General features: G+C 47.9%; 2 protein-coding genes across 2 annotated transcripts in view; both read right to left on the bottom strand.

Moving 5' to 3' along the window:
* Positions 1-2,693, bottom strand: part of nphp1 (nephronophthisis 1) — a 68,154-nt gene extending 65,461 nt beyond the window's left edge. The window contains exon 1 of the mRNA XM_052024647.1: positions 2,513-2,693. Within this exon, the coding sequence (XP_051880607.1) occupies positions 2,513-2,578 (66 nt within the window). The 5' untranslated portion in view covers positions 2,579-2,693. The remainder of the gene's footprint in view (positions 1-2,512) is intronic.
* A 2,775-nt stretch (positions 2,694-5,468) lies between these two features.
* LOC127575232 (mitoregulin-like) lies at positions 5,469-8,589 on the bottom strand. The gene is made up of 2 exons (XM_052024946.1): positions 8,348-8,589; positions 5,469-6,746 (listed from the first exon to the last, which is right to left on the bottom strand). The coding sequence occupies exon 1, from the start codon at positions 8,564-8,566 to the stop codon at positions 8,396-8,398; it is 171 nt and encodes a 56-aa protein (XP_051880906.1). The 5' UTR covers positions 8,567-8,589; the 3' UTR covers positions 5,469-6,746; positions 8,348-8,395.
* Between the last annotated feature and the right edge of the window lie 4,869 nt (positions 8,590-13,458).

A 13,458-nucleotide genomic window follows, 5' to 3' on the forward strand; every position in this document is an offset into this window, starting at 1 on the left:
CCACCCACCCCCCCACCCCCTACACCCACCCCAACGCCCACCCCCAACCCACCCCTACAACCCACCCCCACCACCCCTACACCCACCCCCACCACCAACCCCCCACCCCCACCCACCCCTACACCCACCCCCACCACCAACCCCCCACCCCCACCCACCCCTACACCCACCCCCACCACCAACCCACCACCCCACCCACCCCTACACCCACCCCACCACCAACCCACCACCCCCATCCACCCCCTACACCCACCCCCACATACCCACCCAGCCCTTCCCCCACCCCCACCACCCCACACCCCCCCTACCCCCACCCCACACCCACACCACTCCCACCCCCCACACCCACCCCCACCCCACCCCTAAACTCACCCCACCACCACCACCCCCTACACCCACCGACCCCCTACACCCACCCCCATCCCCACACCCACCCAGCCCCACCACCACCCCCACACACCCACCCCTACACCCAGCCCCACCACCACCACCCACACCCACCCACCCCCTACACCCAGCCCCACCACCAACCCCCCACACCCACTACACCCAGCCCCACCACCACCCCCCACACCACCCAGCCACTTCCCCCACCCCCACCACCCCACATCCCCCTACCCCCACCACCACCCCACACCCCTCCCACCCCCCCACACCCACACCTTACCCCACCCAAACCCACACCCTACACTCACCCCCACCACCACCCCCCCACACCCACCCACCCCCTACATCCCCCCACCCCTATAACCAGCCCCACCACCACCCCTACACTCACCCCCACCACAACCCCCCAACACCCACCCACCCGACACCCACCCCACCACCACCCCCCACACCCCACCACCACCTAAAGCCACCCCACCCCCACACCCCCCCACCACCACGTACACCCACCCCCACCACGAGCTCCCACACCCACCCTACCCCCACCACCCCACACCCTCCCACCCCCCACACCCACACCAACCACCACCCCCACAAACCCACCCACCCCCTAGCCCCACCACCACCCCCCCACACCCACCCACCCCCTAGCCCCACCACCACCCCCCACACCCACCACCACACAACCCAGCCACCCAACACACACCCTCCACACCCACCCACCCCCTACACCCACCCCCAGCACCCCACACCAACCCACCCCCACCACTACCCCCCCACACCCACCCACCCCCTACACCCACCCACACCACCCACACCAACCCCCCCCACCATTACCCCCCACCCCCACCACCCCCTACACCCACACCAACCCCCACGCCCTACACCAACCCCCCTACACCCCCCCCCCACACCAACCCCCACCCCCCCACCCCAACCCCCTACACCCACCCCCACACCAACCCCCCACCCCCACCCACCCCCACACCCACCCCACCCCCAACCCCCACCCACCCCCCACACCCACCCCCACCCCCAACCCCCCCCCCCACCCACCCCCACACCCACCCCCACCCCCCCCACCACCAACCCCCCACCCCCACCACCCCCTACACCCCACCCCCACCACCCCACCCCCACCCACTACACCCACCCCCACCACCAACCCCCCACCTCCACCCACCCCTTACACCCACCCCCACCACCACCCACCCCTACACCCACCACGAGCCCCCACACCCACCCACCCCCTACCCCCACCACCCCACCCCACACCCCTCCCACCCCTATACCCCCACCCCATCACCACCCCCTACACCCACTCCATCACCAGCCCCCACCCCACCCACCCACCCCCTACACTACCCCCACCACAACCCCCCCAACACCCACCCACCCCTTACACCACCCCCACCACCACCCCCACCACCGCCTACAGCCACCCCTACCCCCACGCCCCCACACCCCTTACCCCCACACCCACTCAGCCCCTTCCCCAGCCCCACCACCACACACCCCCTACCCCCCACACCCACTCAGCCCCTTCCCCACCCCCACCACCCCACACCCCTCCACCCCCCCACACCCACCCCCAACACCCACCCCCACCCCCCACCCCCACCCCCAACCCCTACCACCCACCCCCACCCTACACCCACCCCCTACACACACCCCGACACCCACCCCGACACCCACCCCCACCCAACACCCACCCACCCCCACCCCAACACCCACCCCCTAACACCCACCCCCACCCACCCTCCAACGCCCACCCACCCCTACACCCACCCACCCCCTACACCCACCCCGACCACCACCGCCCCACACCTACCCACCCCCCCACACCCACCCACCCTCTACACCCAACCCCACCCCTACACCCACCCACCCCCTACACCCACCCCGACCACCACCGCCCCACACCTACCCACCCCCCACACCCACCCACCCTCTACACCCAACCCCACCCCCACACCTCACCCCACACCCACCCACCACCCCACACCCACCCCCCCACACCCATCACCACCATCACCACCCCCACCACTTCCCCCCCCCCCCGGTCTGTGGTGCTGGTGTCGGCCTCAGGCCGCCCCTCCCCGGGTGGGCTCACGGTAGCCACTACCTGGCCCTGCAGGCTGTCGGCGGTCACCTGCACCACCCGCAGCGTCCCTTTCCGCAGAGAAGCCATTGCCACTCGGTCCCTAGTCCGAGGCCTCCGCCGCCGTGAACCAGAGAAGCCGCCTCACGCCGTCGCCATGGCAGCTGCATCCAGCCCGTGACGTCAGTGCGCACACGTTCGACGTGTCGGAGCACAGCGAGCGCGGAGATTTACGCCGCCGCGCTCCGCTCTTACTGGACGTTTGCGCCGCGCAACGTAGACGGCGGATCTGCGTCGTTGTGGGATTCGGTTCTCTCCGTGATTCCCCCCGCCCGTTTCCCTCTCCAACAACTTCTGGCATATCATCGTCATCCATAATTGCAATTCTATGATTTCATCAATCTTGCCAATCTATCTCTCAGAGGCCAAATGTCCGCTCTCAGGCACTTCCCTTTGGGCCATGACTGTACCACGGATCATCAGGCTGATCAGGAAGATCTTCCCTCCGCAGCTTACAGCCTTGTAATGCCCCAGCCTCTTTGCAACTCCCCAGTCCTATCTTCCATCCTCGCTCCTCTACTTGCAACATTTCCCCTCGTAATCCTAAGAGATGCAACACCTATTCTTTCACTTATACTTACAATCCAGTGCACTGCACTCAGTGTTCACAGTTGGTCTCTTCTCCATTGTAGTGTCTTCTACATTGCAGAAACCAGAGACTGGGTGACCCCTTTGCAGAGCACTTGTGTCTGGTCTGCAGGAAAGATCCTAAGTTTCCTATTGTTGGCTACTTTAATGCTCCACCTCAATCTATGGCCTCCTACACTGTTATAATAAGATTTTAATCAAACTTGAAGAACAGCACCTCAACATCCATCTGGGCTCATTGCAACCTTCTAGACTCAATGTGGAATTGTCCAACTCTGGATAACTCATTTTCTCTGTCTGTATCACAATCTCTGCAAGTCATCCATCTGTGATATTGGTTCAGCTTTTCTGTTTCCATCAGTGCAGCCTGATCTGCTGAGCATGTCCCAGAGCCCTGCATTTCACAACATTTCACACTTCATTGTCTTTATTTTCACTCTCTAACCACCTCCATTAATACAACTTTTCCCCACAACCCTGTCATCACTCTTTCACAGACATTACCTTTCACCTATCTATCCCTCCACTACCTTCTCTTAAACTTTGAAAACAATTGCTTTTCTCTCTTTCCTAGTTCCAGGTCTTAGCTCTACTTCCCATTCTACAGATGTTGTCTGACCTGCTGAGCTTTTCTAGCATTTTTTCCTGCAATTTCATATTTGGTTTACAGAATTCCAAAAGTAGGTCTGGGTAATATCACAAAAGTAACAAATAGGAGCAAAACTTGTCCCAGTGAAATGTAAGGATGGTGAAAGACTTCAAGGTGACACAAACAAGCTTGGACAAAGGACAAATATGTGGCAGATGGAATTTAATCCTGAGCAATGCTAAATGTTACAATTGCAAAGAATAAAAAAGAGGGACAATGAACTACAGGGCACAATTCTAAAAATATGAAATAGAGATCTGGGGTGTTCCTGTGTAATTCATTGAAAATGCCAGGGCAAATTAAGAAAGTGATTAAAGAGGCATAAATAGTGCAGCAGTCATGAGGATCCTTCACAAGACATATGTTTGGCCACAACTGGAGTATCGTGTCCAGTTCTGGGTGCCACAGTTAAAGAAGTATGGGGAAGCATTGGAGGTGTAGAAGAAATTTACTGAAATAATTCCAAGGATGAAAGAAAAGTGGACAGACTTCAGGGATGGAAACCTGAAATTATGCCATATAATTACAGTATTTTTCTAATAAAAGAATGTTTTCAATGAACATTGGAACTAATAATTTATCGCTGGAGGAAATCAGCCAGAAATCCTTCATCATTACTTTTCTGGAAAGAATTATCAATGTTAAGTGAGAACCAGATTTGATTTTTTGGTAGACCAATCAAGCACTCCTAACTACACACTCCCAACTGTGTATGCTCAACGAGAAGTATGGTCTCTTAGGTGAGATATCATGGCCTACAGTCAGCATTCTTAAGGTGCAAGAAACAAGATAATAAGGTAACCCCAGTGAATACCAATCTGCAATGGTATCTCTGATACCATTGGCCAAAATGATTACTACATCCAAGAACACCAACCCACCCCTACGCCCTTGTGAAGACAAAATCTTCTTTCCAACAAAAGCACATTATCCATTATAATAGGCACCAGAATCACTGCGTGCACCACTGAAAATAATCTCAAGGTCATTACTGACCAAAGGCCAAAATAGATTCCTGGAGCACAGGAAGCCATTCTGTTTATGTGCATGTGCTTTCTCCTTGAAAGAACCATCAAATTAGATTTACAGTCCTGCTATATAGAGAGCTCTGGAGATTTTGTTTTGAGCATTGTTACCTATGAATCTGCTTCTAACCAGCCTTGCAGGCAAATATTCCAGATTCTAACTGGTGAGTACAATTTCTCCTTATTTACACCATCAAAATCCTTCTGAATTTTTAGCAGAGGGCAAAATACTGAAGATTAAGGGAACTACCCAAGGAGTAATATCACTGCTTTCTTAGTCCAAACGGATTATTGAAATACTAACCACACACCCCTCCCCCTTCCCTGTACTTGGTTTCGAGCAGATTAACAATAATGTTGGTTGACCATCCCACCCTAACATACAGCCAGAGTGGTGTGAGTAGGAGTTGGGAAAACTACAAATCAATGAGATACAGTCAGATATTACACAGCATAGCAAAAAGTGCAGAAGCTGATAAAAAGGACACAAAGTATTGGAAAGATGAATATGGAGAGAATAGGTGAATTAATGTTTCATGTGCAACTCCTTCTTGAAAGAAGCTTTGAAGATGTGCATCCAAATGTTTTTTCTTTCAGATGCTGATTAATCTGATGTACATTTCTAAGTACCTGTAGGCAGAAATAAGTGCACAGGCCGTGACCACAATATCTCCTGCTTTATTAGAACAGTACTGATGGAAGGGTACACCTGAGGTCACCTGCAGAAAAGAATTTCTTCACACTTCCTAGTGTTCCACACAGCATGCTTATGTAACCATAGTCCAGAGTTTTTGATACAGTATGCAAAATTGAGAGGGAAAAAAGTGTTTCCAATGATAATTGAAAAAACATACATATCAGTGTAAATAAACATAAAACTCCATTCAGTTGCAATCACTGCAAATTGTGACAACAATTCAACAGGAAAAAGACAAAATAAAATATTTTATGGTTTATAATTCCACACTTCAATATGGCTGGAGTTTGGCACACTATATCTCCACTAATAGTTACAGCATGATACAGATTTTATCCTATCTTCCCCATGCTGTTATTTACCCCATGATGGAGTTATCCAGTTCAATCTCATGTTTCCCTGCATTGTTTTGTATTTTTCTTCATTTGCTTAAAAGCTGTGGCTGATTCATCTTGCAGTAAAACTTCCCAATTGGCACTCCTGTTTCCAATTACCAACCCCTAAATCCCACATTGTGCCACTACGTTCTTCTTGTTACCAACACATTACCCAGAAGTTCACTTACTGTCCTAAATGTTTTAGCTTGCAGAGTCCATTACCAAAAAATAATGGAAGTATCTTGCATAACAGCTCAAAACTAGAACAAGCTTTTTTTTTTAACCCCAATAAGATAGAAAGCTGATAAAATCCAAACTTCAGGAATGGTTTCCTTTAAACCATTCCATTGTTTGCCCCTAAAACACAAGAATAGGTAAACTTTAAATTCAGTCTATGCAGATGATTTTTTAATCCAGACAAGTTGAGAAAATCTATTTTGAACACTAGACTTTTTCAACCAAAGACAAAATAGACTTTTTTTTAAAACAAAACAGGTGATTTTCTTCATTCATTTAACTGAAGTTCAGTTTAGGAGGGAAAAATAGTCGAGGAACTCATGCTATTTGTCACCCAAAAATACAGATACCCACAACTTCTTTTTCAAAAAAAAATCTTATTTGAAATTTAGAAATAATTTAAATCAATTCATATCTTGCACATAAAAATACGAGGTTTTAGAGCAGCATTTCAGTTCCTTGGGCACCAGGTAAAAGAGTTGAAGTAATAGCTTTCTGTAAGCATTTCAGCCATTGGCTTTAGGAAATGTGCTCCACATGGTTGCTTTGCAAAGTTGATTATTTCCGTTTCTTCACAACCATTATCAACGTTCCAGGAACTTCTCTGTGAATATGGGTTATTTGTCTAAAGAAAGAATGACAACAGTACAAATTATAATCTGGTAATATATTAGATATAAAGAAACATACTAACTTCATCTTAAAATTTAATGAACACTCTTTCTTGGCTAACAATCAATAAAGCTTAACCAGTGTTTACTTTTTTTTTAAACATGAATAAGAAATTTGTGAATTAAGCCATTGCTGAACCAGCAACATTTCAATATGAAACACTGTCGAATGTCAGCAGTCACAACCAACAGCAAGATGAATAATTCACCCTTACCACAGTGAATGTGTTTCAAAAATATTGAATACTGGAAACTTGTCTTCATTAGCTGGGGAATACAATACGAGAGCAGGAAGGTTATGGCACGCTTATAAAACACTGGTTAGGCCAAAGTTGGACAACTGTGCATAGTTCTGGTCACTGCACTATAGGAAAGATGTGATTGCACCAGAGAGGGTGCAGAGGAGATACACCTGGATGTTGCCTGGGTGGCGCTTTCACTTATGAAAAGAGATTAGATAGGCTAGGTTTGTTTTCCCTGGAGGAGAGGAGGCCAAGGGAGAACTTGATAGAAATATGCAAAATTATGAGGTGCGTAAGATGAAAGGTGAAATATCTAAAGGGGACCTGAGGGTCAAATTTTTCCAGAGGGTCATCAGTAGATGGAACAAACTGCCAGAGGAAGTGGTAAAGCTGGGTTCAATTACAACATTTAGAAGACATTTGGACAGGTACATGGATAGGAAAGGTTTAGAGAGATATGGGTCAACTGCAGACAAATGGAACTAGCTCAGGAAGGCACCTTGGTCAGCATGGATGAGTTGGGCCAAAGGGCCTGTTTCCGTGCTGTGTAACTCTATGACTCTAAAATATATAAATAGTAGGAACTTATCAACATAGTGGATGCGTCTAAAATTAGAGAGCATAGGTTTAGGGTAAGGGGTAGGAGGTTTAAAGGGGACTTTTGAGAATTTTTTTTCCACCGAGGGATGGGAATCTGGAATGCACTGCCTTAAAGAGTGGTAGAGGCAGAGACTCTTGCAACATTCTAAGAATATCAAGATGAACACTTGAATTACCAAGGCATGGGTGGCTATAGACGAAGTGATGGTAAATGGGATTAGTAAAGATGGGTACTCAATGGTCAGCGTGGACTGGGCCCATTACTGTGTTTTATGACTCTATGATTTGAAGAGAAACTTCTTGACTCAGAAAGTGGCAAACCCTTGGAATTTTCCACCCCAGAGACTTGTACTCAGTGACTGAACTCACTCAGATCTGGGGTGGATAGTTCTGGATGTTGAGAGAATTAAGAGATTATGGGATAATGTTGGAAAATGCTGCCAATAAAAGATCAGCCATGACCTTGATGAATAGCACAGCAGGGTCAAGGGATTAGCTGACCTACTCCTAATTTTGTGCTTTCACAAAACCGATGTCCAAAGGACACCTGCTTTCACCAGTTGTATGGCTGTTTGCCAAAGAATAAATATAACTACTGTAGAGTTATAGTATTAACTGTAATAACACGCAGAGCCCTTATACTAACTTACAGAGTGCCACAGTATAGAAAGAACCTGCAAACACAAATATAAAACCCAAATGCATCTGCTCACATGAAACAGTGACCCATGCTGAGCACAGAGTTTCGTTAACTTTTCCCCTTATGCCAAGTCCAGTTTCTTCTGCGTCTCGATCAGCTTCGACTGCAGCCGCTTCTTCCTCCAGTCCAGGAACCTCCTTCGCAAGATGTTGGCCTGCCAACCAACGATGAACCCCGAAGTGAAGGACAAGACGACAGCCAGTTGCAGCGTCCTCTCCGACACTTCAGCCATCTTTACTTCCGCCCGGGCGGACTCCAAATGCGCACGCGCCCCCCGGGCCACGTTCCACGGCTGCCACTCAAAGTGCGGAAGTTATTGGCGGTCACTTTCACAGCACTCCTGAAGGTGCAGCAAGGCACTTTTTTTTAAAATAGCGAAAAAGCAAGGCTAATACGCTCATTTACCTGCATGATTCAAAGTATATCATTGGCTTGTTTGTTTCATGACTTGAATCGGACAAAGAAAAAACATTATATATTTACACAGAACATTGTAAAGGTCCGTAATATTACCCTTATTTAGTGGTATTTACTTTTTTTCTAAACCACACGTTTTCAATTTCATTGTTAACTAAAACAAAACCGGTGCTGTGCTGAAATGTAAAATTCCAATTCCATCTTGATGTTGAGTTTAATCTCTTCGATAGGTATCGGAGTATTTAACATTGGTTAGCATTGGCGTCCTCAGCTAAAATGCTCTTTCCTAATTCTGATTGGAGGCATTCCAGGGAGGACTGTCCTTGTGAGGTTCTTCTTGGTCAGTTTACAACCTCAAATCTGTAAAACCTCATAAAAAGTTGGCTTGTGTAATCGAGGGTCAGTGCTCGCGCTTTTATAGTTGTCAGCTGTTCCATACGGGCTGCCGAAAACCAGGGTTGCCAACTGATTGAAGGCATTCTTGGAGATGGATTTTTATCAAATGACATCTATATGTTGCTTAATTTCTTAACTTCTGATCGTATGAATAGAATTCCAGATGCAGTTCGAAGGTGAACACCACAGGACCAAAACCACTGCCTTCAAGTTAAATAAGGACAATTATAACGGTAGGAAGGTGGAGTTGTCTAAGGTGGATTGGGACAATAAACTGAGAGACAGGTAAGTAGACGAAGAGTGGCAGATAATCAAACAGCTGGTCTATTAGGCTCAGCAGGAATTTATCCCCATTAGAGAGAGGGATTCCATGAGAAAAAGGCACAAACTGTGGTTAACAAAGGAGGTCAAGAATAATGTTAAATTGAAAAGTGAGAAATACAAAGTGGCAAGGGCTTGGTGGTAGGCCAGAGGACTGGAATGTGTTAGGATCCAGCAGCGAAAGACTAAAAACTCATAAGAATGGACAAAGTTGATTTTGAAAGAAAACTTAAATGTGATATTAAAACGAGCAGTAAGAATTTCCCTTAATATCATCTACTGCATTCGGTGCTCCAAGTGTGGCCTCCTCTACATTGGTGAGACCAAATGCAGACTAGGTGACCATTTTGCAGAACACCTGCCTTCTGTCTATAACCGCAATCTGCATCTCCACGTTGCCAGTCACTTCAACTCCCCTCCCACACTATCACTGATATGTCAGTCCTCGGCCTCCTGCACTGCCAGGAGAATTCCAAGCGCAAACTGGAAGAACAGCACCTCATTTTCCATCTTGGAACCTTCCAGCCTAACGACATGGACATTGAATTCTCCCACGTTAGGTAATCCCCACCCACCCCCACCCCCCCCCCCCCCCCCCCCACCCCCCCCCCCCCCACCACCGTGCTTCTTCTCTTCTTCCCTTTCCTGGCCTCTTTTTTTTCTACCTTTTTTATTTCCTTTCTCTCCTTACCTTTGACCCATCCCCCAGTGGATCTGTTCTCCCCACCTCCCGCTCACCTGCCTATCACCACCCTGTGCCCACCCCACCTCCCCCTCTTTTGTCCACCTATCACTGCTCTGCTTTTCCCTCCTATATATTGGGCTTCCCCTTTTCCTATCTTCAGTCCTGAAGAAGGGTCCTGACCCGAAACGTTGACCGTCTGCTTTTTGCCATAGATGCTGCCTGTCCTGCTGAGTTCCTCCAGCGTCATGGTGTTTTTCATCTAGATTCCAGCATCTGCAGTCCTTTGTGTCTCTAATAAGAATTTCTATGGATACATAAATAGGAAGAAGGTGGTGAAGATAAGTGTAGAACAAGGCTGGTGAATTAATAACGAGAAACAAAGAAATGGAAGATTTGTTATATCAATTTATCGCATCAGTCTTCACCATCCCCAGTTGTTTTTTTCAGTCACGATTACCAAGTGTTGTTGATTTTTTTCCCAAATCTCACAGATTATGAATTAAATTTAAATTCCACAGCAGCCATGGTGGGATTTGAATTTTACTCTCTGGATCGTTAGTCCAGGGCTCTGGATTATTAGTCTGATAATTAACCACCATGCCACCACCACCATCTCCACATGCCTCCATTGCAGAGACTTGAGGTAGTTAGTACCTTTGAGAACATTTCTTCTCCATCTTGAGCAGTCAATAGCCAAGGATTCCCATGAGGTCTGAGAAAATTTTCCACATTCTTTAAGGAGACTTTCAGAATTTGAGTTACAGGAGAGATTGGATAGGCTGGAGCAAAGGAGGTTGAGAGGTGACATGATAGAGGTATATAAAATTATGAGAGGCATGGATAAGGTAGATAGCCAGAGTCTGTTTCCCGTGGTAGGGGCATCTAAAACTAGAGGGCATAGGTTTAAAGTGAGAGGGAAGAGGTTTAAAGAGGATCTCAGAGGTCATTTTCTTCATACAGAGAGTAGTTGGTATCTGGAAAGAGCTGCCAGAGGAGGTGGTGGAAGCAGGAGCAGTAACAACATTTAAGAGGCATCTGGACAGGTGCTTGAATGAGCAGGGCACAGAGGGATGTGGGATTAATGTAGGTGTGGGATTAATATGGATGGGCATGGTGGTCGGCAGAGGTACGGTGGGCCAAAGCGCCTGTTTCTATGCTGTGCAATATAACATTAAAAAAGTTGTGGACACAGCTCAGCACATCACGGAAACCAGCCTTCCCTCCATGGACTCTGTCTACACTTCTCGCTGCCTCGGTAAAGCAGCCGGCATAATCAAAGACCCCACCCACCCGGGACATTCTCTCTTCTCCCCTCTCCCATTGGGCAGAAGATACAAAAGCCTGAAAGCACGTACCACCAGGCTCAAGGACAGCTTCTATCCCACTGTTATAAGACTACTGAACTGTCCCTTGGTACGATAAGATGGAGTCTTAACCTCACAATCTACCTCGTCATGGCCTTGCACCTTATTGTCTACCTACATTGCACTTTCTCGGTAACTGTAACACTTTATTCTCATTCTGTTATTGCTTTCCCTTGTAGTAATGAAATGATCTGTATGGACAGCATGCAAAACAAGTTTTTCACTGTATCTCAGAACATGTGACAATAATAAACCAATTTACCAATTTATTGAAATGCATTTTTTGTTCTTCTGGAAACTGCTTGCCATGATGGAGCTTGAAGTACTTGCGGAGTACTGTGTCAGGCGTACAAACAACATGACCCCTGGAATGAAACTGGTTGGCTCGATCAGAGTCTCAAAGCTGGGGATGATGGTCTGGGGGTGGGTGCTGACAGTGGAGTACCTCTGCTGCCAATGGATTTGGAGGGTTTTGCAGAGAAATTTTGGTGGTAATTTTCCAGTGCTTTCTGGAACCCACTGTAGGTTGCCACGTCTCTAAAGCACTCAGGAGTGTGGAAACCACTGCTGCCTGGTAGGCAACAAGCTTTCATACTTGCAACACAGAAGGCGGCTGTTCAATCCACTGAGTGTATTCTTGCTTCCAGCATTACCATCACCCCCTGCCCTGCCCTGCCCACACACACACGCATACACCAGTATTTCTGCAACTTGTTCTCTCTCCCACAGTCCTGGATTTGAGGTCTTGATCTTTCAATACTCTTTTCCTCAGTCAGACTTGGGCTGTGCTTGCACGCTGAAGGCAGTGATCAATTTTGTCTTGGTTGTCTGCCTTTGCTCCCTTACTGAGAAGTAACTCCCAAGGTATGGACACCGATCCACATTTTCATGGGTACTGCTGTGGATCTTGATTGTCAGGCTATCATTGTCATGCAGGTTGGTAGAATACCTTTGTCTTAGGATGTTTAATGCAAGATCGATCCTTAGGCACTCTTCAACATTGAGCAGTCTCCAAATGGGCACGTGTTATCTATGTACTGTAGTTCAGTTGGTATAATCTTGATTCAGGAAAGGAGATTGAGTCATAGAGCACTACAGTGCAGAAACTGGCCTTTTGGCCCATCTAGTCCATGCCAGCCTGGTTTTCTGCCTAGTCCCATCTACCTCCACCCAGACCATAGCCCTCCACGCCTCTTTCATTCATGTACCTATTCCAAACTTCTCTTAAATGTTACATCTAAACCTGCATCCACCACTTCCGCTGACAGCTCATTCCACACTCATACCACCCTCTGAGTGAAGTAGTTCCCCCTCAAATTCCCCTTAAATATTTCACCTTTCACCCTAAACCTATGAACTCTAGTTCTAGTCTCACCCAACCTGAGGGGGAAAAGCCTGCATGCATTCACCCTATCTATACCCCTCATAATTTTGTATACTTCTATAAGATCTCCCCTCATTCTCCTGCGCTCCAGGGAATAAACTCCTAATCTATTCAACCTATCCCAGTAACTCAGGTCCTCAAGTCCCAGCAATATCTGTGTAAATTTTCTCTGTACTCTCTCTGCACAAGCTTATTGATATCGTTCCTGTAGGTAGGTGAGCAGAATGGCACACAATACTCTAAATTTGGCCTAACCAACATCTTTACAACTTCAACATAACATCCCAACTCCTGTACTCAATGCCCTCAATTATGAAGCTCTCTTTATGACCCTATCTACCTGCAATGCCACTTTGAAGGAATTATGGATCTGTATTCCCAGGTCCCTTTGTTCTACCACACGCCTCTATGCCCTACCATGATGACGGTTGAACAGTTTTCCCATTCATCCTGTTGGTTAACTCCACTTTAGTGGAAGTTTGTTTGAGGTGGGATGTAGTATTGCAGCGAGGAAGACTGAGAACAGGGTTTTCGCAATAACACAGTTTTGCTTGACC

The sequence above is a fragment of the Pristis pectinata genome, chromosome 10 (assembly GCF_009764475.1).
Source record: "Pristis pectinata isolate sPriPec2 chromosome 10, sPriPec2.1.pri, whole genome shotgun sequence".
NCBI lineage: Eukaryota > Metazoa > Chordata > Chondrichthyes > Rhinopristiformes > Pristidae > Pristis > Pristis pectinata.

What these genes read in the sequence shown, in the direction of transcription:
- LOC127575232 (XM_052024946.1), bottom strand. Translation starts at nt 8,566, where the DNA reads ATGGCTGAAGTGTCGGAGAGGACGCTGCAACTGGCTGTCGTCTTGTCC.